Genomic DNA, 27,619 nt, shown 5'->3' on the forward strand with positions numbered 1-27,619 from the left:
ACAGTGTTTTGAGATGAAGTCATTTCAATGTGAGAGGACCTGATGTCAGGACAGTGTTTGAGATGATGTCATTTCAATGTGAAATGACCTGTTCAATGTGAAATGACCTGATATCAGGACAGTGTTTTGAGCTGATGTCATTTCAATGTGAAATGACCTGATGTCAGGACAGTGTTTGAGATGAAGTCATTTCAATGTGAGAGGACCTGATGTCAGGACAGAGTCTGAGATGATGTCATTTCAATGTGAAATGACCTGATGTCAGGACAGTGTTTTGCGATGAAGTCATTTCAATGAGTGTCCATATCTGATGATGGATATGCAACATTTATAGAAAATTGAAAAGTATTCATGCCAAAATGAACTCTCTCAAAAGTATTCATGCCAAAATGAACTCTCTCAAAAGTATTCAAGCCAAAATGAACTCTCCCAAATATCTAAGCTATGCTGGTTATACACTGCTGCTGGCAATAGTGTGTGTGCACAATTTAGATTTTTAACATAGTTTTAACAAAATTTCATAAATATCGCTTCAATGTCTGCAGTGTGGCAGTTTATAGTGATGTCTAGCATAGGGGCATCATGCCACAGACATGTAACACGATGTCCCACCCAGTCACATTATCCTGACACCAGGCTGACCAGTCCTAACACTAACCTCTAAATGCTGAGTGTCTAGAAAGGCAGCTGCGAGCAATACTTTTATAAGTCTTTAGTACGACTCGTTTCGAACCCATGACCTCCCACATCCAAGGTGGACGGTCAAACCACCTGGGTCACCGAGTGGTGCTGGCAATATTAATAACCGAGTTAATTCAATGCTTCCTTGCTGAATAATTAATAGCAGATAAAGCTATAATGAAAGTGAAGGGATTAAATATTACCTCTGTTAATTTAAGTGATTGTATATCAACAGATAGCTACCCATTTCGTGATTATCCAAAATGGCATGACCTCTTTGCTCATTTTTAGTATTATGCATGTGCAGGTGTGGACAGACGGACAGCAAAAATGAATGTAGAAATGGTCTGAAGAAGAAGATGATGACTATATCATTCCCACATCATCATGTAGGTTTTTATTTGCAATATTACGTTAAATATGATCGCCGTTGCTGCTGCAAAACCTGACAATCACTCTGGATCTATATTAGAAACAAAAGAACAGTACTTTCATGACAGTAACCTTATCTTTGCTCTGTTCTGCATACAGTCGGCCAAGATTGTAGAGACAAGAAATCTTGGTGGTCTCATGCAGACGGGGATCCTTAAGGCCAGACGTGTCTAGATCAGCACAAAGTAGGTACATCTAAAAAAGAAAATTAATCCTTTTAAATATTTTTAAAAAAACTTCAGCATGAACTTAAAACCAAATTATATGATAAAACCAAAGACGTAAATTGACTGAATAAATTTTTAATTCTCAAGCATGTGTTACTTTCGTGCACTTTCTACATAGAGTGAGTGCTTGTTCAATGTAACCAATGTCTGAACAGTTTTGTTAAAAAAATTGTGAATTAGTGTAAAGAACATTTTGAATTTGGCCAAAGCTGATGGACTCATCCAATCAAATTGAAAGATTCGTCAAAAGAAAGAAGCCAGAAAAAGTGACTACATCCGAATCTAACGACCTTAGGCAATTTTATTTGTGATTATAATAATAATAATAATAATAATAATGAGGACTTTGTATAGCACCTAATCTAGAGAAGCTCTAAGTGCTTGACAACATTAGATAACACCTAAAAACATATATAATGATATGATTACAAAAAACAAATCCTCGAACATGTCTATTATATTGAAAACTTCTGTTAAGCATGAAACGTGCAGATGATGATGGTGTTTGGGCCACTCTACTCACAGTCAGGTTAGAAAGTATAAATCAGTGAATGAACTGACCAAGTTCCTTGCACTTTTTATCACATTAAAGGTTTCCATTATTGAAATCGGTAGGGGGGTACAAACAAATGGGTTGGTATAGTCAGACTATACATCCGAATCTAACAACACTGGACAATTTTATTTGTGATTATGGAAAGAAATTAAAAAATTTGGGTTTATTTCAATTTTTAAAGAATTTTAAAGACTCAGGGTAATCTGCTCAATTTTCCCAAACTTTCAAGGCCTTGAAAATTCTACCTCATTTTTCCCAAACTCTCATAGACTGTATGAACCCTGTTCAACATGGCCACTGTTGTCAACGAGTAACAGAGTTTAAAATCTGCAACAAATTCTCATGTGTCCATGATTCATGTATGAGAAATTGCCAGAATTAATAAATCTACTAGTTTCTAACTGATATATCTTCTTACCTTAATGGCTTCTTCTTGTCGACCCACTTGTGCAAAAAGTATTCCCAAATTAAGATAACCCACTGCAAGTGAGAGAAACAGTTTATTTGTGTTTATAAAAGGAATTAAATCTGGATTAGCAACCGTGCTCTGATTGTCACATTATAAGAGACAAAAAGCAAAGCACATGTCAAACATGACCATTCAGCATACTATCAGTGAACATGACCATTCAGCATACTATCAGTGAACATGACCATTCAGCATACTATCAATGAACATGACCATTCAGCATACTATCAATGAACATGACCATTCAGCACACTATCAGTGAACATGACCATTCAGCATACTATCAGTGAACATGACCATTCAGCATACTATCAATAAGCATGGCCATTCAGCATACTATCAGTGAACATGACCATTCAGCATACTATCAATAAACATGACCATTCAGTATAAATATCAGTGAACATGACCATTCAGCATACTATCAATGAACATGACCATTCAGCATACTATCAGTGAACATGACCATTCAGCATACTATCAGTGAATATGACCATTCAGCATACTATCAGTGAACATGACCATTCAGCATACTATCAAAGAACATGACCATTCAGCATACTATCAGTGAACATGACCATTCAGCATACCATCAATGAACATGACCATCCAGCATACTATCAATGAACATGACCATTCAGCATACTATCAGTGAACATGACCATTCAGCATACCATCAATGAACATGACCATTCAGCATACCATCAATGAACATGACCATTCAGCATACTATCAATGAACATGACCATTCAGCATACTATCAATGAACATGACCATTCAGCATACTATCAGTGAACATGACCATTCAGCATACCATCAATGAACATGACCATCCAGCATACTATCAATGAACATGACCATTCAGCATACTATCAGTGAACATGACCATTCAGCATACCATCAATGAACATGACCATTCAGCATACCATCAATGAACATGACCATTCAGCATACTATCAATGAACATGACCATTCAGCATACTATCAATGAACATGACCATTCAGCATACTATCAAAGAACATGACCATTCAGCACACTATCAGTGAACATGACCATTCAGCATACTATCAGTGAACATGACCATTCAGCACACTATCAGTGAACATGACCATTCAGTATAAATATCAATGAACATGACCATTCAGCATACTATCAAAGAACATGACCATTCAGCACACTATCAGTAAACATGACCATTCAGTATAAATATCAATGAACATGACCATTCAGCAGATTATCAATGAACATGACCATTCAGTATACTATCAGTGAACAAGACCATTCAGCATACTATCAGTGAACAAGACCATTCAGCATACTATCAGTGAACAAGACCATTCAGCATACTATCAGTGAACATGACCATTCAGCATACTATCAATGAACATGACTATTCAGCATACTATCAATGAACATGACCATTCAGCACACTATCAGTGAACATGACCATTCAGCATACTATCAGTGAACATGACCATTCAGCATACTATCAATGAACATGACCATTCAGCATACTATCAATGAACTTGACCATTCAGTATACTATCAGTGAACATGACCATTCAGTATACTATCAATGAACATGACCATTCAGCATACTATCAATGAACATGACCATTCAGCATACTATCAGTGAACATGACCATTCAGCATACTATCAATGAACATGACCATTCAGCACACTATTAGTGAACATGACGGTTCAGTATAAATATCAATGAACATGACCATTCAGCATACTATCAATTAACATGGCCATTCAGCATACTATCAGTGAACATGACAATTCAGCATACTATCAATGAACATGACCATTCAGCATACTATCAATGAACATGACCATTCAGCACACTATCAGTGAACATGACCATTCAGTATAAATATCAATGAACATGACCATTCAGCATACTATCAATGAACATGACCATTCAGCATACTATCAGTGAACATGACCATTCAGCATACTATTGTGAACATGACCATTCAGCATACTATCAATGAACATGACCATTCAGCATACTATCAAAGAACATGACCATTCAGTATACTATCAGTGAACAAGACCATTCAGCATACTATCAGTGAACATGACCATTCAGTATACTATCAGTGAACATGACCATTCAGCATACTATCAGTGAACATGACCATTCAGCATACCATCAATGAACATGACCATTCAGCATACTATCAATGAACATGACCATTCAGCATACTATCAGTGAACATGACCATTCAGCATACCATCAATGAACATGACCATTCAGCATACCATCAATGAACATGACCATTCAGCATACTATCAATGAACATGACCATTCAGCATACTATCAATGAACATGACTATTCAGCATACTATCAAAGAACATGACCATTCAGCACACTATCAGTGAACATGACCATTCAGCATACTATCAGTGAACATGACCATTCAGTACACTATCAGTGAACATGACCATTCAGTATAAATATCAATGAACATGACCATTCAGCATACTATCAATGAACATGACCATTCAGCATACTATCAGTGAACATGACCATTCAGCATACTATCAGTGAACATGACCATTCAGCATACTATCAGTGAACATGACCATTCAGTATAAATATCAATGAACACGACCATTCAGTATAAATATCAATGAACACGACCATTCAGTATAAATATCAATGAACATGACCATTCAGTATAAATATCAATGAACATGACCATTCAGCATACTATCAATGAACATGACCATTCAGCATACTATCAGTGAACATGACCATTCAGCATACTATCAGTGAACATGACCATTCAGCATACTATCAGTGAACATGACCATTCAGCATACTATCAGTGAACATGACCATTCAGCATACTATCAATGAACATGACCATTCAGCATACTATCAATGAACATGACCATTCAGCACACTATCAGTGCACATGACCATTCAGCACACTATCAATGAACATGACCATTCAGCATACTATCAATGAACATGACCATTCAGCATACTATCAATGAACATGGCCATTCAGCATACTATCAGTGAACATGACCATTCAGCATACTATCAATGAACATGACCATTCAGCATACTATCAATGAACATGACCATTCAGCACACTATCAGTGCACATGACCATTCAGCACACTATCAATGAACATGACCATTCAGCATACTATCAATGAACATGACCATTCAGCACACTATCAGTGAACATGACAATTCAGCATACCATCAGTGAACATGACCATTCAGCATACTATCAATGAACATGACAATTCAGCATACTATCAATGAACATGACCATTCAGCATACTATCAATGAACATGACCATTCAGCACACTATCAGTGAACATGACCATTCAGCATACTATCAATGAACATGACCATTCAGTATACTATCAATGAACATGACCATTCAGCACACTATCAGTGAACATGACCATTCAGCATACTATCAGTGAACATGACCATTCAGCATACTATCAATGAACTTGACCATTCAGTATACTATCAATGAACATGACCATTCAGCATACTATCAGTGAACATGACCATTCAGCATACTATCAATGAACATGACCATTCAGCATACTATCAATGAACATGACCATTCAGTATACTATCAATGAACATGACCATTCAGCACACTATCAGTGAACATGACCATTCAGCATACTATCAGTGAACATGACCATTCAGCATACTATCAATGAACTTGACCATTCAGTATACTATCAATGAACATGACCATTCAGCATACTACCAGTGAACATGACCATTCAGCATACTATCAATGAACATGACCATTCAGCATACTATCAATGAACATGACCATTCAGCATACTATCAGTGAACATGACCATTCAGCATACTATCAGTGAACATGACCATTCAGTATAAATATCAATGAACATGACCATTCAGCATACTATCAATGAACATGGTCATTCAGCATACCGTCAGTGAACATGACCATTCACCATACTATCAATGAACATGACCATTCAGCATACTATCAGTGAACATGACCATTCAGCATACTATCAATGAACATGACCATTCAGCACACTATCAGTGAACATGACCATTCAGTATAAATATCAATGAACATGACCATTCAGCATACTATCAGTGAACATGACCATTCAGCATACTATCAGTAAACATGACCATTCAGCATACTATCAATGAACATGAGCATCCAGCATACTATCAATGAACATGACCATTCAGCATACTGTCAATGAACATGACCATTCAGCACACTATCAGTGAACGTGACCATTCAGCATACTATCAGTGAACATGACCATTCAGTATAAATATCAATGAACATGACCATTCAGCATACTATCAGTTAACATGACCATTCAGCATACTATCAGTGAACATGACCATTCAGCATACTATCAGTGAACATGACCATTCAGCATACTATCTGTGAACATGACCATTCATGATAATATCAGTGAACATGACCATTCAGCATACTATCAATGAACATGACCATTCAGCATACTATCAGTGAACATGACCATTCAGCACACTATCAGTGAACATGACCATTCAGTATACTATCAGTGAACATGACCATTCAGTATAATATCAGTGAACATGACCATTCAGCATACTATCAATGAACATGACCATTCAGTATAATATCAATGAACATGACCATTCAGCATACTATCAGTGAACATGACCATTCAGCACACTATCAGTGAACATGACCATTCAGTATAAATATCAATGAACATGACCATTCAGCATACTATCAATGAACATGACCATTCAGCATACTATCAGTGAACATGACCATTCAGTATACTATCAGTGAACATGACCATTCAGTATAAATATCAATGAACATGACCATTCAGCATACTATCAATGAACATGACCATTCAGCATACTATCAGTGAACATGACCATTCAGCATACTATCAGTGAACATGACCATTCAGCGCACTATCAGTGAACATGACCATTCAGTATAAATATCAATGAACATGACCATTCAGCAGACTATCAATGAACATGACCATTCAGTATACTATCAGTGAACATGACCATTCAGCATACTATCAGTGAACATGACCATTCAGCATACTATCAATGAACATGACCATTCAGTATACTATCAGTGAACATGACCATTCAGCATACTATCAATGAACATGACCATTCAGTATACTATCAATGAACATGACCATTCAGCATACTATCAATGAAGATGACCATTCAGCATACTATCAGTGAACATGACCATTCAGCATACTATCAGTGAACATGACCATTCAGCACACTATCAGTGAACATGACCATTCAGTATAAATATCAATGAACATGACCATTCAGAATACTATCAGTGAACATGACCATTCAGCATACTATCAGTGAACATGACCATTCAGCATACTATCAACGAACATGACCATTCAGTATAATATCAGTGAAAACAGTGAACAAATCTGAACATAGCATTTTTATTTTGGTGGGAGTGTGAAACTTTGATAGTGTGTACTTAAAGCGGCAAATATAGAACTAGTTTAAAGAAATGAAATATTTCCATTGAATTTTATCCTGAAAGTATGCAATTCTTGTGTCCAAGTACTGTGTGCACAGAGGAGGGGAAGGCACAGCGTAATGGCAAAGGATATAACATATAAGAAGTAATGAGAAAATTGCTATTTTGGAAAAGTAACAAGGCAAATAAACTTGAGAGGGAACTTAAAACAGTTTAACTTGTCCCTATAACCATCAATTTTATCTCACTGGATTTATAATCTCAATTAGGGTTCACAGTATTTGACAATTCAGTCAAAATAACCTGCATCATGTACCAAATTTCATAGAACTGACCAATAAATAAAACCTGATGCCTGGAATCAGTGTCCACCATCCTCACTGTTTCTTCAACGGAAAACCCATTAATTTTCTGCTGCTTATAAAACGTACATAATGTGAGCCTTTAGGGAGCAGTGACATCCGAAACCCATGATTTTCCAAAACCAAATATTTTATTGTTAAAGTCTTGAAGAAGTTTCAGGATTATAGCTATGAAAAGATTAAAGAATTCATCAGTTATTTTACCTTTAAATGTGGCAAGATGAACTGATTTACATTCATAAATGTTAGCCACCCATTCTCAGGAACAACAGCCTAGGTTTCAGGTCACTGTGCACTGCTATTAAATAAGCTATACATCGTTCTGAAGACAGTAAGTTTTAATTAATACCTTCATAAAGTACAGGTAATTAATTTGTGAATTATTGCTAAATACCATATATAATAGCTCACGCAAACAACGTAGACACTGATCTGCCAGCATATTATGTGACAGCAGATCTGGATCTATATTTTGTCTGTAGCTGGACACAACTTAAGAGTGAAAATATATATAAATTGCAGGGTTAGTACAAGACCAGCTATTTTTTTCGTTAATTTGCAATTATAAAATTTGATCTTTTAACTCATTTTCCCATCATGTTGACCTACATAAACACTTTAAAGCAGTCACTTTGCTCAAAACTTAGAGTATAGTGTAATCCCATACACAATTTATGGAAATACACAATTTATTAATCTTTCTCTATTTGTATGATGAATTTTCTAAGCACATTAAGGACACTGAAGAATTACTTGACAACTTGGCTCTGCAGTGGATTGCTGTCTTGTAGCTGATGATAGCTTCATCGTATCTCTTCTGGTCTTGTAACAACAAACCTCTGGAAATTCAGAAATATTTAAGTAACATGAATATGCATTCCAATATCAGTGACTCTGTTTGAAGTATACAGTCATAAAGGAAAAGCTAGTTAAATCTTTCAAAGCAACAGAAGACAAAAACTGACAAATATTTCATAAAGACAAACTATATACAGAGTTAAGCCTTCCCATTGCAACCATATCTAAAATGAGACCGCTCCCCAAAAGCAACCACATTTGATTATTTCAATGTATTAACAGTGGCCCCAGGTGGCCAAGTTGTGTAAGGCACTTATCTTGGGTGGCCAAGCTGTGTAAGGCACTTGTCTTGGGTGGCCAAGCTCTGTAAGACACTTGCCTTGGGTGGCCAAGCTGTGTAAGGCACTTGTCTTGGGTGGCCAAGCTGTGTAAGGCACTTGTCTCGGGTGGCCAAGCTCTGTAAGGCACTTGCCTCGGGTGGCCAAGCTCTGCAAGGCACTTGTCTCGGGTGGCCAAGCTCTGTAAGGCACTTGTCTCGGGTGGCCAAGCTGTGTAAGGTACTTGTCTCAGGTGGCCAAGTTGTGTAAGGCACTTGCCTTCACAGAACACTCACACATCTCTCCTCTGTGTGAGTTTCAGCTCAACCACTATGTGTATGTGAAAGCTAACCAGTGCTAAAAAAAATTGTAACCCACCCCATACAAAAAAAATATTCCATGCATTAATTATTAAAAAAAGTAATCTTCTCCTCTCATATCAGACCATCTCCCAATTCAGACCACTTTTCCCCTGTCCATTTACTGTTTTAATTAGGAAGTCTATGTGTACTATGCATTCAGAAATTAAATGAGTCTTGCTACTTGAGAGACAAAATTGCAAAGATAAATTTATATGACAGTATTCTGGGACAAAACAAAATCAAAAAGACTGACCATGTTTACATACTGATTAATCTAATCATTTTAGCTCTGTGAACTCGTAACTTGCATCAGTAAGTATTTCACAATAGTTTCAGGATTGCACAGAAGGTAGTGCAAAAAATAATCCTATATACATTATTGATTACTGACACTATTCTGGTGCAAGCTTTAGGTAATCCATTATTTACCACGGTGCTCTATATAAATTCAGATCATAGGTATTAAATTACTCCTCAATATCTAATCCAAAGAGTACCAACCACACCTGAAAGAGTTAATATTTTATCCATGATTCAGCTTCATGTTGGTTTTGATTATGGCTTATGCTTGAAATAAAAAGAGAGATTTGTGTCTGTAATCTTCTTGGTCTATCAACTCAAAATTACATCAACTACATCATCTATAATCGGTCTGAAATCAGGTCCAAAAGGACTAACTCCACCCACAGCCAACTCCGCTTCACATTTGTTGGCATATTTTTCAGGCACACAATAGTCTATGCATGAGCAAAAGCATTCACATAAACATGATTTATATCCAGTACAGCATTATGTATGACAATTTAAAGGGTACTGTTATTAAGCCACAACAATATGTAACATCTTTTGACAGTGTACTTGGTACACTTTAACACTGGTATATTTAAATTTTTATTAAATCTTTAACTAAAAATGCTGATGCAGTGGCTCACTGCACTGCCTGAATGCTTGGGTCACTACTGCAGCTGATTTGTGGGCTGACTACCGGAGCCTGATATTGCTGCAGCCAAATAATAACTTTACGTTGATGATTTGGGAATGTGGGTCAAATGTTTTTAGTTATTTTCATTATAATTGAGTGTTTTATCTATGCATATATAAAACCATGCTATAGCTACCTTTTGTCTTTTACCCCACTGACTTCCACAAGACTGATGAGAAAACTCCATGAATTGAACATAGAACACACTATTTGTAATACTATAATCTGTCTGTCATTACTTTATGCAATTATATGTCAGATCTGTACACAACATAGAACACACTATTTGTAATACTATAATCTGTCTGTCATTACTTTATGCAATTATATCAGATCTGTACACAACATAGAACACACTATTTGTAATACTATAATCTGTCATTACTTTATGCAATTATACGTCAGATCTGTACATACCATAGAACACACTATTTGTAATACTATAATCTGTCATTACTTTATGCAATTATATGTCAGATCTGTACACAACATAGAACACACTATTTGTAATACTATAACCTGTCTGTCATTACTTTATGCAATTACATATGTCAGATCTGTACACAGAATAATTTATTGATATTTAAAAGGATCTGCTTGTTCTTAATTTGCTGTTCGTGATGTCTGTAAAAGCAGTTTTGTTTTACACAAAGACAGACATCACATGTCTGTAAAGCAGTTTTGTTTTACACAAAGACAGACATCACATGTCTGTAAAAGCAGTTTTGTTTTACACAAAGACAGACATCACATGTCTGTAAAAGCAGTTTTGTTTTACACAAAGACAGACATCACATGTCTGTAAAAGCAGTTTTGTTTTACACAAAGACAGACATCACAGTTCTTGCACATTATGCTGCAACTTTTTTTTCCAAACTTTATCGTCATGCTTCTCTGTCATCCATCTGGCTCCATAGCTGTTAGTTTCAGCCACAATTCTTTCATTTATACCAGAGGAAAACATTTAAATATGAAATATATCAATTTTATTTCCTTCTCTTATCCACACTGCACTGTCTTCTGATTCTGTCTCAATTTCTGACAGACTGAACAAAGATGATAATCAGATGTCAACGCTAACATTTCTTAAATAAATATAATCCCTTTTGTCCTCTTAAAAACCTAAAAATTAAGATTCTGAATTGCAAACAAAAACCTTTGTTTCCAATGTTAACAACCAAATGTATTAAAAATCATGTGTTACAAATTCAAGAAAATTCACATATTTAGTAGCCACATTTAGTATATGATGTCTTTTACAGCAAGAACCATCATTTGTAAACTCTGTTTTGATTGGATGAATGTTCTTTTACTGCCAATTGCTGACAAATTAGATCATCTGTAACATGATCATACTGAGTGGATCTATCCATCACTGAAGTCTACAGCATAAAACAGTTAAGTGGATATATCCACTATGGCGGAGAAGAATACAAGAATATTTATCAATCATTGCAGAGGCAAGGCACATGTAAGCAGCATATATATACACCAGTGGCTGGGAAAGAGTTAAGCATAACTTGTGCTAAAACATGACTTATCTGGAGCAATGTTGTCGAAACAAATCACCATGACTACAAGCTTTGAACTTACAGGTTGTAATGTACATCAGCCATATTACCACGATGACTCAGAGCATTCCTGTAGGCTTCTTCTGCTTCCTTCTTCATCCCCTTTTCATTGAAAATGTTAGCCAGGTTGCCCCAGGCTGGAAGTATAGATAAAAGTTAATCACAAACACATCATCTTATGCCCCAGGCTGGAAGTATAGATAAATGTCAACCACAAACACATCATCCTATGCCCCAGGCTGGAAGTATAGATAATGTTACTCACAAACACATCATCCTATGCCCCAGGCTGGAAGTATAGATAAATGTCAATCACAAACACATCATCCTATGCCCCAGGCTGGAAGTATAGATAAATGTCAATCACAAACACATCATCCTATGCCCCAGGCTGGAAGTATAGATAAATGTCAACCACAAACACATCATCCTATGCCCCAGGCTGGAAGTATAGATAAATGTCAATCACAAACACATCATCCTATGCCCCAGGCTGGAAGTATAGATAAATGTCAATCACAAACACATCATCCTATGCCCCAGGCTGGAAGTATAGATAAATGTCAACCACAAACACATCATCCTATGCCCCAGGCTGGAAGTATAGATAAATGTCAACCACAAACACATCATCCTATGCCCCAGGCTGGAAGTATAGATAAATGTTAATCACAAACACATCATCCTATGCCCCAGGCTGGAAGTATAGATAATGTTACTCACAAACACATCATCCTATGCCCCAGGCTGGAAGTATAGATAAATGTCAATCACAAACACATCATCCTATGCCCCAGGATGGAAGTATAGATAAATGTCAACCACAAACACATCATCCTATGCCCCAGGCTGGAAGTATAGATAAATGTCAACCACAAACACATCATCCTATGCCCCAGGCTGGAAGTATAGATAATGTTACTCACAAACACATCATCCTATGCCCCAGGCTGGAAGTATAGATAAATGTCAATCACAAACACATCATCCTATGCCCCAGGCTGGAAGTATAGATAAATGTCAATCACAAACACATCATCCTATGCCCCAGGCTGGAAGTATAGATAAATGTCAACCACAAACACATCATCCTATGCCCCAGGCTGGAAGTATAGATAAATGTCAACCACAAACACATCATCCTATGCCCCAGGCTGGAAGTATAGATAAATGTCAACCACAAACACATCATCCTATGCCCCAGGCTGGAAGTATAGATAAATGTCAACCACAAACACATCATCCTATGCCCCAGGCTGGAAGTATAGATAAATGTCAACCACAAACACATCATCCTATGCCCCAGGCTGGAAGTATAGATAAATGTCAACCACAAACACATCATCCTATGCCCCAGGCTGGAAGTATAGATAAATGTCAACCACAAACACATCATCCTATGCCCCAGGCTGGAAGTATAGATAAATGTCAACCACAAACACATCATCCTATGCCCCAGGCTGGAAGTATAGATAAATGTCAACCACAAACACATCATCCTATGCCCCAGGCTGGAAGTATAGATAAATGTCAACCACAAACACATCATCCTATGCCCCAGGCTGGAAGTATAGATAAATGTCAATCACAAACACATCATCCTAAGCACATTACAGCAAAATTTCATCTTTGTAAACATCTTTTCAAAAAAGTACTTCAGCAATTTTAATCTTCATCACAAATTTTTACCCCCCCAAAAATGGTTTGATGATCTTAAAAACAAGAAAATGTCATCTTTTGAAGAGTAACCCTCACCAGAAGACATATGAACTCTGTTACTAAAATCCTGACTCCACTTACCACTATTTATTTACCAAAGATAAAACATTGCCCTGCCCAGTTAAGTATCTTCTATATATGACTCTACAACACTGCACACACACACAGACACACAGTGAAATCTCTCAAAGTCAAAAACACTTGTAACCAAACTTTATTTTCAGTTTCTAGTTTTCTATTTTAGTGAGGGTTTCATGGACGCATATCTTTTTCTAAGAGGGAGAGAGTGGAATTATGTGAGAACATTTGTGTTCTTGTTGTTGTTGTTGCAGGGTTTAAAACCATTTTTCAGCACAAGATAGGCTACACATGGTGGCCAGTATAACTGGGGGAGGAAGAACCCGAGAAAACCCCAGAAAGAACCACCAACCCACAAGAAGCTACTGGCAAGCTTTCTCACATAACCACATTAGCTGAATCCAAGACTTGAACCCACACAGACAGAGGAGAAATGGCAGTGATCCATAGCGATGAGCGCTTTAGACCACTCAGCCACTCGGGGGCCCCTAACATTTGTGTAAGTACACGTACATGTATAATAGTGCACAAATGCTTCCAAAAATTTCACATATTGTCACATCAATGAATACAGTTATTCCACACAGACTTATAGTCCTAATATAAAGAAACACATATTGTCACATCAATGAATACAGTTATTCCACACAGACTTATAGTCCTCATATAAAGAAACACATATTGTCACATCAATGAATACAGTTATTCCACACAGACTTATAGTCCTCATATAAGGAAACACATACTGTCACATCAATGAATACAGTTATTCCACACAGACTTATAGTCCTCATCTAAAGAAACACTGTCACATCAATGAATACAGTTACATGTATTCCACACAGAAATATAGTCCTCATCTAAAGAAACACATAGTGTCACATCAATGAATACAGTTATTCCACACAGACTTATAGTCCTCATCTAAAGAAACATACTGTCACATCAATGAATACAGTTATTCCATACAGACTTATAGTCCTCATATAAAGAAACACATATTGTCACATCAATGAATACAGTTATTCCACACAGAAATATAATCCTCATCTAAAGAAACATTTAAGAATAAGATACTTTTATAAGTCTTTAATCCATGAATGATAATCCATAATGTGTAAATACTCCATGTAATTGATAATATTCCCATGCTAATTCATGTAATTGATAATATTCCCATGCTAATTCATGTACTTGATAATATTCCCATGCTAATTCATGTAATTCATAATATTCCCATGCTAATCCATTTAATTCATAATATTCCCATGCTAATCCATTTAATTCATAATATTCCCATGCTAATTCATGTAATTCATAATATTCCCATGCTAAATTTATGTAACTCATAATATTCCCATGCTAATTCATGTAATTCATAATATTCCCATGCTAAATTTATGTAACTCATAATATTCCCATGCTAAATTTATGTAACTCATAATATTCCCATGCAAATTTATGTAACTCATAATATTCCCAAGCTAATCCATTTAATTCATAATATTCCCATGCTAATCCATTTAATTCATAATATTCCCATGCTAATCCATTTAATTCATAATATTCCCATGCTAATTCATGTAATTCATAATATTCCCATGCTAATTTATGTAACTCATAATATTCCCATGCTAATCCATTTAATTCATAATATTCCCATGCTAATCCATTTAATTCATAATATTCCCATGCTAATTCATGTAATTCATAATATTCCCATGCTAATTTATGTAACTCATAATATTCCCATGCTAATCCATTTAATTCATAATATTCCCATGCTAATCCATTTAATTCATAATATTCCCATGCTAATTCATGTAATTCATAATATTCCCATGCTAAATTTATGTAACTCATAATATTCCCATGCTAATCCATTTAATTCATAATATTCCCATGCTAATTTATGTAACTCATAATATTCCCATGCTAATCCATTTAATTCATAATATTCCCATGCTAATCCATTTAATTCATAATATTCCCATGCTAATTCATGTAATTCATAATATTCCCATGCTAATTTATGTAACTCATAATATTCCCATGCTAAATTTATGTAACTCATAATATTCCCATGCTAAATTCCTTTCCCAGTTTCTTCATCATAGGTGTTGGCAGAGATTCATACTCTCTGATCAGACTAATTGTAATCTGTAAGGATAGTTCAATCCTTTGACACGTACTTGGTCATTCTGATACCCTGATATGATAATGATGACAAATGACAGTTATGGCTACTTAAATATATGTATATATGTCTAGTCAATAAAGCCCAGAGATTTAATTAAAAAACAAAGAAACCAATGTTTTATGAATCATTTTTTACAAATGAATCACAATTTGACAATCAGCAGTCACTGTCTGTCTTCTATGGCAAACCTACTATTAATAATCAACTTAAATTCAGGCTCTTTTAGGGTGTAAAGACTTTGAATTAGCCTTTTGTTGGCCGTAATCTACATTGGTGCACATGTTAAGAATTGTTCTAACTTTGTATCTCCGTGGGACATTTCATACCCTTGGGACATTTCATACCCTTGGGATATTTCATACCCATGGGACATTTCATACCCTTGGGACATCTCATACCCATGGGACATTTCATACCCTTGGGACATTTCATACCCTTGGGACAGTATTTACCAGCCATAAATAGTCTGGTCCAGCATGTGTCAGGAATTTAGCAGTTAAAATATATCTCCAGGTTTGAAGTGAATTTCAATTTGATGGTGTTTCAAAGTGTAAAAATTTAAATTTGTTATCAAAATTAGTTTTAGTATTTGGAATAGAGGAGCTTCAGTAAACTAGGGAAACAATTATGATATTAAGAAAAAAATCAGGGACCCCAAACAATTGTGATTGTAGGAATTCTGGTATAATGAGAGTTCAATATTGAGGGGTTGCAATAAAATGCACTCATTCCTAATGTAAGTTGTCAGGTAACTGTGGAAGAGAGGTACCATTTCTACTATAAATGCAAAGACACAATAAAAGTTGGGACCCGCTAAATTATTTAGAAAAATAAGTGTTTAATGCACTGTTAACTTTTGAAACATTTTAGTTAGATTGAGTTTTGATTATGAATGTTTGTGACACATGAACTCATTTTATTTATCAGCCTATTCCATGGCCATGATGTTGTTCAATTAGCATGATTTAGTTAAAACAAATATTTATGACTCCCACTCCCTAAGGCCAAACATAAAAGTGGTTCCAATCAGCCAACTGTCCCTATTTGCTGTTATCGACCCCAGCACTCCCCCCATTTTAAAAATCCCCAAATTGATTTCTTCATCTAATTAAGCTGGTTTGCCCCAGTACAGTAAGCACCTAGTACCGTAAGCACTTAGTACATTATATATACTAATCATTATAATATGTATAATGCCCCAGTACAAGTAAGCACTTAGTACATTATATATACTAATCATTGTAATATTTATAATGCCCCAGTACAGTAAGCACTTAGTACATTATATATACTAATCATTATAATATGTATAATGCCCCAGTACAGTAAGCACTTAGTACATTATATATACTAATCATTATAATATTTATAATGCCCCAGTACAGTAAGCACTTAGTACATTATATATACTAATCATTATAATATGTATAATGCCCAAGTACAGTAAGCACTTAGTACATTATATATACTAATCATTATAATATTTATAATGCCCCAGTACAGTAAGCACTTAGTACAGTAAACACTTAGTACATTATATATACTAATCATTATAATATGTATAATGCCCCCAGTACAGTAAGCACTTAATACAGTAAGCACTTAGTACACTATATATACTAATCATTATAATATTTATAATGCCCCAGTACAGTAAGCACTTAGTACATTATATATACTAATCATTATAATATGCATAATGCCCCAGTACAGTAAGCACTTAGTACAGTAAGCACTTAGTACATTATATATACTAATCATTGTAATATGTATAATGCCCCAGTACAGTAAGCACTTAGTACATTATATATATTAATCATTGTAATATGTATAATGCCCCAGTACAGTAAGCACTTAGTACATTATATATACTAATCATTATAATATTTATAATGCCCCAGTAAAGTAAGCACTTAGTACATTATATATACTAATCATTATAATATTTATAATGCAAAAAATCAAAATACCTACCTACCCTAATTTTAAAGGAAAGACATTTTTTTTTTGCCAAATCAAGTTAACTTAACAATACAAGGTACTGATGAAAAAGTCTATTTTCCAGTAGAGTAAACTGCTTGGTTTCCTACTGGGGTAAATGCAAATATGACTTACTGACACCAACTACATAGCAAACAGCCAGAGACATGCTACTAGAACTACCCAACCAATTGCATAGCAAACAGCCAGAGATATGCTACTAGAACTACCCAACCAATTGCATAGCAAACAGCCAGAGATATGCTACTATAACTACCCAACCAATTGCATAGCAAACAGCCACAGACATGCTACTAGAACAACCCAACCAACTGCGTAGGAAACAGCCAGAGACATGCTACTAGAACTACCCAACCAATTACACAGCAAACAGCCAGAGATATGCTACTAGAACTACCCAACCAACTGCATAGCAAACAGCCAGAAACATGCTACTAGAACTACCCAACCAATTACATAGCAAACAGCCAGAGACATGCTACTAGAACTACCCAACCAATTACATAGCAAACAGAGACATGCTACTAGAACTACCCAACCAATTGCATAGCAAACAGCCAGAGACATGCTACTAGAACTACCCAACCAATTGCATAGGAAACAGCCAGAGACATGCTACTAGAACTACCCAACCAATTATATAGGAAACAGCCAGAGACATGCTACTAGAACTATCCAACCAATTACATAGCAAACAGCCACAGACATGCTACTAGAACTACCCAACCAATTGCATAGCAAACAGCCAGAGACATGCTACTAGAACTACCCAACCATTTACATAGCAAACAGCCACAGACATGCTACTAGAACTACCCAACCAATTGCATAGCAAACAGCCAGAGACATGCTACTAGAACTACCCAACCAATTGCATAGCAAACAGCCAGAGACATGCTACTAGAACTACCCAACCAATTGCATAGCAAACAGCCAGAGACATGCTACTAGAACTACCCAACCATTTACACAGCAAACAGCCAGAGACATGCTACTAGAACTACCCAACCAATTGCATAGCAAACAGCCAGAGACATGCTACTAGAACTACCCAACCAATTACATAGCAAACAGCCAGAGATATGCTACTAGAACTACCCAACCATTTACACAGCAAACAGCCAGAGATATGCTACTAGAACTACCCAACCAACTGCATAGCAAACAGCCAGAGACATGCTATTAGAACTACCCAACCAATTGCATAGCAAACAGCCAGAGACATGCTACTAGAACTACCCAACCAATTGCATAGCAAACAGCCAGAGATATGCTACTAGAACTACCCAACCAATTGCATAGCAAACAGCCAGAGACATGCTACTAGAACTACCCAACCAATTGCACTGCAAACAGCCAGAGATATGTTACTAGAACTACCCAACCAATTGCATAGCAAACAGCCAGAGACATGCTAGTAGAACTACCCAACCAATTGCATAGCAAACAGCCAGAGACATGCTACTAGAACTACCCAACCAATTGCATAGCAAACAGCCAGAGACATGCTAGTAGAACTACCCAACCAATTGCATAGCAAACAGCCAGAGACATGCTACTAGAACTACCCAACCAATTGCATAGCAAACAGCCAGAGACATGCTAGTAGAACTACCCAACCAATTGCATAGCAAACAGCCAGAGACATGCTACTAGAACTACCCAACCAATTGCATAGCAAACAGCCAGAGACATGCTACTAGAACTACCCAACCAATTGCACTGCAAACAGCCAGAGATATGTTACTAGAACTACCCAACCAATTGCATAGCAAACAGCCAGAGACATGCTAGTAGAACTACCCAACCAATTGCATAGCAAACAGCCAGAGACATGCTACTAGAACTACCCAACCAATTGCATAGCAAACAGCCAGAGACATGCTACTAGAACTACCCAACCAATTACATAGCAAACAGCCAGAGACATGCTACTAGAACTATCCAACCAATTGCATAGCAAACAGCCAGAGACATGCTAGTAGAACTACCCAACCAATTGCATAGCAAACAGCCAGAGACATGCTACTAGAACTACCCAACCAATTGCATAGCAAACAGCCAGAGACATGCTACTAGAACTACCCAACCAATTGCATAGCAAACAGCCAGAGACATGCTACTAGAACTACCCAACCAATTACATAGCAAACAGCCAGAGACATGCTAGTAGAACTACCCAACCAATTGCATAGCAAACAGCCAGAGACATGCTACTAGAACTACCCAACCAATTGCATAGCAAACAGCCAGAGACATGCTAGTAGAACTACCCAACCAATTGCATAGCAAACAGCCACAGACATGCTACTAGAACTACCCAACCAATTGCATAACAAACAGCCAGATACATGCTACTAGAACTACCCAACCAATTACATAGCAAACAGCCAGAGACATGCTATTAGAACTACCCAACCAATTGCATAGCAAACAGCCAGAGACATGCTACTAGAACTACCCAACCAATTGCATAGCAAACAGCCAGAGACATGCTATTAGAACTACCCAACCAATTGCATAGCAAACAGCCAGAGACATGCTACTAGAACTACCCAACCAATTACATAGCAAACAGCCAGAGACATGCTATTAGAACTACCCAACCAATTGCATAGCAAACAGCCAGAGACATGCTACTAGAACTACCCAACCATTTACACAGCAAACAGCCAGAGACATGCTACTAGAACTACCCAACCAATTGCATAGCAAACAGCCAGAGACATGCTACTAGAACTACCCAACCAATTACATAGCAAACAGCCAGAGACATGCTACTAGAACTACCCAACCATTTACACAGCAAACAGCCAGAGATATGCTACTAGAACTACCCAACCAATTGCATAGCAAACAGCCAGAGACATGCTACTAGAACTACCCAACCAATTGCATAGCAAACAGCCAGAGACATGCTACTAGAACTACCCAACCAATTGCATAGCAAACAGCCAGAGACATGCTATTAGAACTACCCAACCAATTGCATAGCAAACAGCCAGAGACATGCTACTAGAACTACCCAACCAATTGCATAGCAAACAGCCAGAGATATGCTACTAGAACTACCCAACCAATTACATAGCAAACAGCCAGAGACATGTTACTAGAACTACCCAACCAATTGCATAGGAAACAGCCAGAGACATGCTATTAGAACTACCCAACCAATTACATAGCAAACAGCCAGAGATATGCTACTAGAACTACCCAACCAATTGCATAGCAAACAGCCAGAGACATGTTACTAGAACTACCCAACCAATTGCATAGCAAACAGCCAGAGACATGCTATTAGAACTACCCAACCAATTACATAGCAAACAGCCAGAGATATGCTACTAGAACTACCCAACCAATTGCATAGCAAACAGCCAGAGACATGTTACTAGAACTACCCAACCAATTGCATAGCAAACAGCCAGAGACATGCTATTAGAACTACCCAACCAATTACATAGCAAACAGCCAGAGATATGCTACTAGAACTACCCAACCAATTGCATAGCAAACAGCCAGAGACATGTTACTAGAACTACCCAACCAATTACATAGCAAACAGCCAGAGACATGTTACTAGAACTACCCAACCAATTGCATAGCAAACAGCCAGAGACATGCTATTAGAACTACCCAACCAATTACATAGCAAACAGCCAGAGATATGCTACTAGAACTACCCAACCAATTGCATAGCAAACAGCCAGAGACATGCTACTAGAACTACCCAACCAATTGCATAGCAAACAGCCAGAGACATGCTACTAGAACTACCCAACCATTTACACAGCAAACAGCCAGAGATATGCTACTAGAACTACCTAACCAATTGCATAGCAAACAGCCAGAGACATGCTACTAGAACTACCCAACCAATTGCATAGCAAACAGCCAGAGACATGCTACTAGAACTACCCAACCAATTGCATAGCAAACAGCCAGAGATATGCTACTAGAACTACCCAACCAATTGCATAGCAAACAGCCAGAGATATGCTACTAGAACTACCCAACCAACTGCATAGCAAACAGCCAGAGACATGCTACTAGAACTACCCAACCAACTGCATAGCAAACAGCCAGAGATATGCTACTAGAACTACCCAACCAATTGCATAGCAAACAGCCAGAGACATGCTACTAGAACTACCCAACCAACTGCATAGCAAACAGCCAGAGATATGCTACTAGAACTACCCAACCAATTGCATAGCAAACAGCCAGAGACATGCTACTAGAACTACCCAACCAATTGCATAGCAAACAGCCAGAGACATGCTACTAGAACTACCCAACCAATTGCATAGCAAACAGCCAGAGATATGCTACTAGAACTACCCAACCAATTGCATAGCAAACAGCCAGAGACATGCTACTAGAACTACCCAACCAATTGCATAGCAAACAGCCAGAGACATGCTACTAGAACTACCCAACCATTTACACAGCAAACAGCCAGAGACATGCTACTAGAACTACCCAACCAATTGCATAGCAAACAGCCAGAGACATGCTACTAGAACTACCCAACCAATTACATAGCAAACAGCCAGAGACATGCTACTAGAACTACCCAACCATTTACACAGCAAACAGCCAGAGATATGCTACTAGAACTACCCAACCAATTGCATAGCAAACAGCCAGAGACATGCTATTAGAACTACCCAACCAATTGCATAGCAAACAGCCAGAGACATGCTACTAGAACTACCCAACCAATTACATAGCAAACAGCCAGAGATATGCTACTAGAACTACCCAACCAATTGCATAGCAAACAGCCAGAGACATGCTAGTAGAACTACCCAACCAATTGCATAGCAAACAGCCAGAGACATGCTACTAGAACTACCCAACCAATTGCATAGCAAACAGCCAGAGACATGCTACTAGAACTACCCAACCAAATGCATAGCAAACAGCCAGAGACATGCTACTAGAACTACCCAACCAACTGCGTAGGAAACAGCCAGAGACATGCTACTAGAACTACCCAACCAATTACATAGCAAACAGCCAGAGATATGCTACTAGAACTACCCAACCATTTACACAGCAAACAGCCAGAGACATGCTACTAGAACTACCCAACCAATTGCATAGCAAACAGCCAGAGACATGCTACTAGAACTACCCAACCAATTACATAGCAAACAGCCAGAGACATGCTACTAGAACTACCCAACCATTTACACAGCAAACAGCCAGAGACATGCTACTAGAACTACCCAACCAATTGCATAGCAAACAGCCAGAGACATGCTACTAGAACTACCCAACCAATTGCATAGCAAACAGCCAGAGACATGCTACTAGAACTACCCAACCAATTACATAGCAAACAGCCAGAGACATGCTACTAGAACTACCCAACCAATTCAGTTCAAATGTAAACCAGGAAAATGATCTCTGCATTGCATGTATAATGTATGTAGGCAAGGCCTCAATTGTTGTTGTTGTTGTTGTTGTTGTCTAGGGTTTAAAGCCGTTTCTCAGTGCAAGATAGGCTATATATGGCAGCCAGTATAATAAGTGGAGGAAGAATGGAGAAAACCCTGGTAAGAACCACGAACCCTTGGGAAACTACTGGCACCTTTCTCACATGCCCACACTAGCTGAGCCCGAGACTCAAACTCAAGTGGACAAAGGTGAGATGGCAGTAATTGGTAAAGGCAAGTGCTTTAGACCACTTGGCTGCCTGGGATCCCAACATTCAACAATTACAAAGATACTGACTACCATGGCAGCAGAACAGTTGTTGCTGTAAACATGAAAACCAAACACTAATTAACCTTTTATTCACAAAGTGACCTATAACTTTAAATAATCACTTTGGAATCATTATTTTAAAAGTACAGTTGTAGCAGTAGGATTAATGTCTGCATTTGTACAAGTAAGTCCCATTCATTTGTACAAGTCCCATTCATTTGTACAAGCAAGTCCCATTCATCTGTTCAAGTAAGTCCCATGCTTCCTGTCTATCTGTTGCATGTTTGGATTTATTTGTACAAGTAAGTCCCATGCTTCCTGTCTATCTGTTGGATTTATTTGTACAAGTAAGTCCCATGCATTTGTACAAGTCCCATACTTCCTGTCTATCTGTTGGATTTATTTGTACAAGTAAGTCCCATGCATTTGTACAAGTCCCATGCTTCCTATCTATCTGTTAAATTTATTTGTACAAGTAAGACCCATGCATTTGTACAAATCCCATGCTTCCTGTCTATGTTAAATTTATTTGTACAAGTAAATCCCATGCTTCCTGTCTATCTGTTGGGTTTATTTGTACAAGTAAATCCCATGCTTCCTGTCTATCTGTTGGATTTATTTGTACAAGTTAAGTCCCATGCTTCCAGTCTATCTGTTGCATGTTTGTGTGTGTGTGATTTGGATTTTTAACATAGCTTTAACAATTTTTCAGTCATACTGCTATGATGTCTGCATTTTGACAGCTTATAGTGATGTCTAGCACTGGGGCATCATGCCGCAGACATGTAGCATGATGTCCCACCCAGTCACATTATCCTGACACCAGGCTGACCAGTAATAACAATAACCTCTTAATGCTGAGCACCAAGTGAGGCAGCTGTTATTACCATTTTTTAAGTCTTTGGTAAGACTCAGCCAGGGATTGAAACCATGACCTCCCGCATCCGAGGCGGACGCTCTAACCACTAGGCCACCCAAGCAGTCAAGATTTAAAAAAAGAATAAAGATGTTTATGACATCTGACCAAAGATGAAAAAATATTTCATATTAGGTGCAGTTTTTGACAAGGATAGAAGTGGTCTATACTGGTCCCTTCTTTTTTAAGTTTTAAGACACAATTTTTCCTAGTTTCCAGATTAGTGGCAAGGAAAAAGTTATTATTTTTCCTGTCACAAGATATACCATAATATACTATAAATAGATTATTTTAACATGAGATTTTTTATGAAATATATTTGTGACTAATCTTCAACGAAAATGTAATAAGACTGAAATAATACCTCAACTAGAAATGTATTCAAAGAGTACTGTTGTTTCAACCATGTCTGAATCTGACCAACTTGTCCAGTGTGTTACAGAATGAAAGATGGAGAGGTATACATATGGACATGGGTAACACCATAATGCCTCCACTAGAACTACCAACATCATAAAGGGACATAAGAATTATGTATAATGGGATGAAACACCATAATGCCTCTACTAGAACTACCAACATCATAAAGGGACATAAGAATTATGTATAATGGGATGAAACACCATAATGCCTCTACTAGAACTACCAACATCATAGAGGGACATAAGAATTATGTATAATGGGATGAAACACCATAATGCCTCCACTAGAACTACCAACATCATAAAGGGACATAAGAATTATGTATAATGGGATGAAACACCATAATGCCTCTACTAGAACTACCAACATCATAAAGGGACATAAGAATTATGTATAATGGGATGAAACACCATAATGCCTCTACTAGAACTACCAACATCATAGAGGGACATAAGAATTATGTATAATGGGATGAAACACCATAATGCCTCCACTAGAACTACCAACATCATAAAGGGACATAAGAATTATGTATAATGGGATGAAACACCATAATGCCTCTACTAGAACTACCAACATCATAAAGGAACATAAGAATTATGTATAATGGGATGAAACACCATAATGCCTCTACTAGAACTACCAACATCATAGAGGGACATAAGAATTATGTATAATGGGATGAAACACCATAATGCCTCCACTAGAACTACCAACATCATAAAGGGACATAAGAATTATGTATAATGGGATGAAACACCATAATGCCTCTACTAGAACTACCAACATCATAAAGGGACATAAGAATTATGTATAATGGGATGAAACACCATAATGCCTCTACTAGAACTACCAACATCATAGAGGGACATAAGAATTATGTATAATGGGATGAAACACCATAATGCCTCCACTAGAACTACCAACATCATAAAGGGACATAAGAATTATGTATAATGGGATGAAACACCATAATGCCTCTACTAGAACTACCAACATCATAAAGGGACATAAGAATTATGTATAATGGGATGAAACACCATAATGCCTCTACTAGAACTACCAACATCATAAAGGGACATAAGAATTATGTATAATGGGATGAAACACCATAATGCCTCTACTAGAACTACCAACATCATAATGGGACATAAGAATTATGTATAATGGGATGAAATACCATAATGCCTCTACTAGAACTACCAACATCATAATGGGACATAAGAATTATGTATAATGGGATGAAACACCATAATGCCTCTACTAGAACTACCAACATCATAAAGGAACATAAGAATTATATATAATGGGATGAAACACCATAATGCCTCTACTAGAACTACCAACATCATAAAGGGACATAAGAATTATGTATAATGGGATGAAACACCATAATGCCTCTACTAGAACTACCAACATCATAAAGGGACATAAGAATTATGTATAATGGGATGAAACACCATAATGCCTCTACTAGAACTACCAACATCATAAAGGGACATAAGAATTATGTATAATGGGATGAAACACCATATTGCCTCCACTAGAACTACCAACATCATAAAGGGATATAAGAATTATGTATAATGGGATGAAACACCATAATGCCTCTACTAGAACTACCAACACCATAAAGGGACATAAGAATTATGTATAATGGGATGAAACACCATAATGCCTCCACTAGAACTATCAACATCATAAAGGGACATAAGAATTATGTATAATGGGATGAAACACCATAATGCCTCTACTAGAACTACCAACATCATAAAGGGACATAAGAATTATGTATAATGGGATGAAACACCATAATGCCTCTACTAGAACTACCAACATCATAAAGGGACATAAGAATTATGTATAATGGGATGAAACACCATAATGCCTCTACTAGAACTACCAACATCATAAAGGGACATAAGAATTATGTATAATGGGATGAAACACCATATTGCCTCCACTAGAACTACCAACATCATAAAGGGATATAAGAATTATGTATAATGGGATGAAACACCATAATGCCTCTACTAGAACTACCAACACCATAAAGGGACATAAGAATTATGTATAATGGGATGAAACACCATAATGCCTCCACTAGAACTATCAACATCATAAAGGGACATAAGAATTATGTATAATGGGATGAAACACCATAATGCCTCTACTAGAACTACCAACATCATAAAGGGACATAAGAATTATGTATAATGGGATGAAACACCATATTGCCTCCACTAGAACTACCAACATCATAAAGGGACATAAGAATTAT

The 27,619-nt window shown here is 37.1% G+C and overlaps 1 protein-coding gene across 2 annotated transcripts in view; it reads right to left on the reverse strand.

The window, feature by feature from the left end:
- The window catches only part of LOC149801176 (protein O-mannosyl-transferase tmtc2-like), a 59,797-nt gene that overhangs the window by 19,648 nt on the left and 12,530 nt on the right, over nucleotides 1–27,619 (reverse strand). For both annotated transcript variants that reach the window (XM_089955206.1, XM_089955207.1), the window contains exons 4-7: nucleotides 12,309–12,423; nucleotides 9,010–9,095; nucleotides 2,315–2,376; nucleotides 1,186–1,308 (exon numbers count right to left, since the gene is read on the reverse strand). In XM_089955206.1, the coding sequence (XP_089811332.1) occupies nucleotides 1,186–1,308; nucleotides 2,315–2,376; nucleotides 9,010–9,095; nucleotides 12,309–12,423 (386 nt within the window). The remainder of the gene's footprint in view (nucleotides 1–1,185; nucleotides 1,309–2,314; nucleotides 2,377–9,009; nucleotides 9,096–12,308; nucleotides 12,424–27,619) is intronic.

The sequence above is a fragment of the Sinohyriopsis cumingii genome, chromosome 4 (genome assembly GCF_028554795.1).
Source record: "Sinohyriopsis cumingii isolate HCF-2022 chromosome 4, ASM2855479v2, whole genome shotgun sequence".
Taxonomy (NCBI): Eukaryota; Metazoa; Mollusca; class Bivalvia; order Unionida; family Unionidae; genus Sinohyriopsis; species Sinohyriopsis cumingii.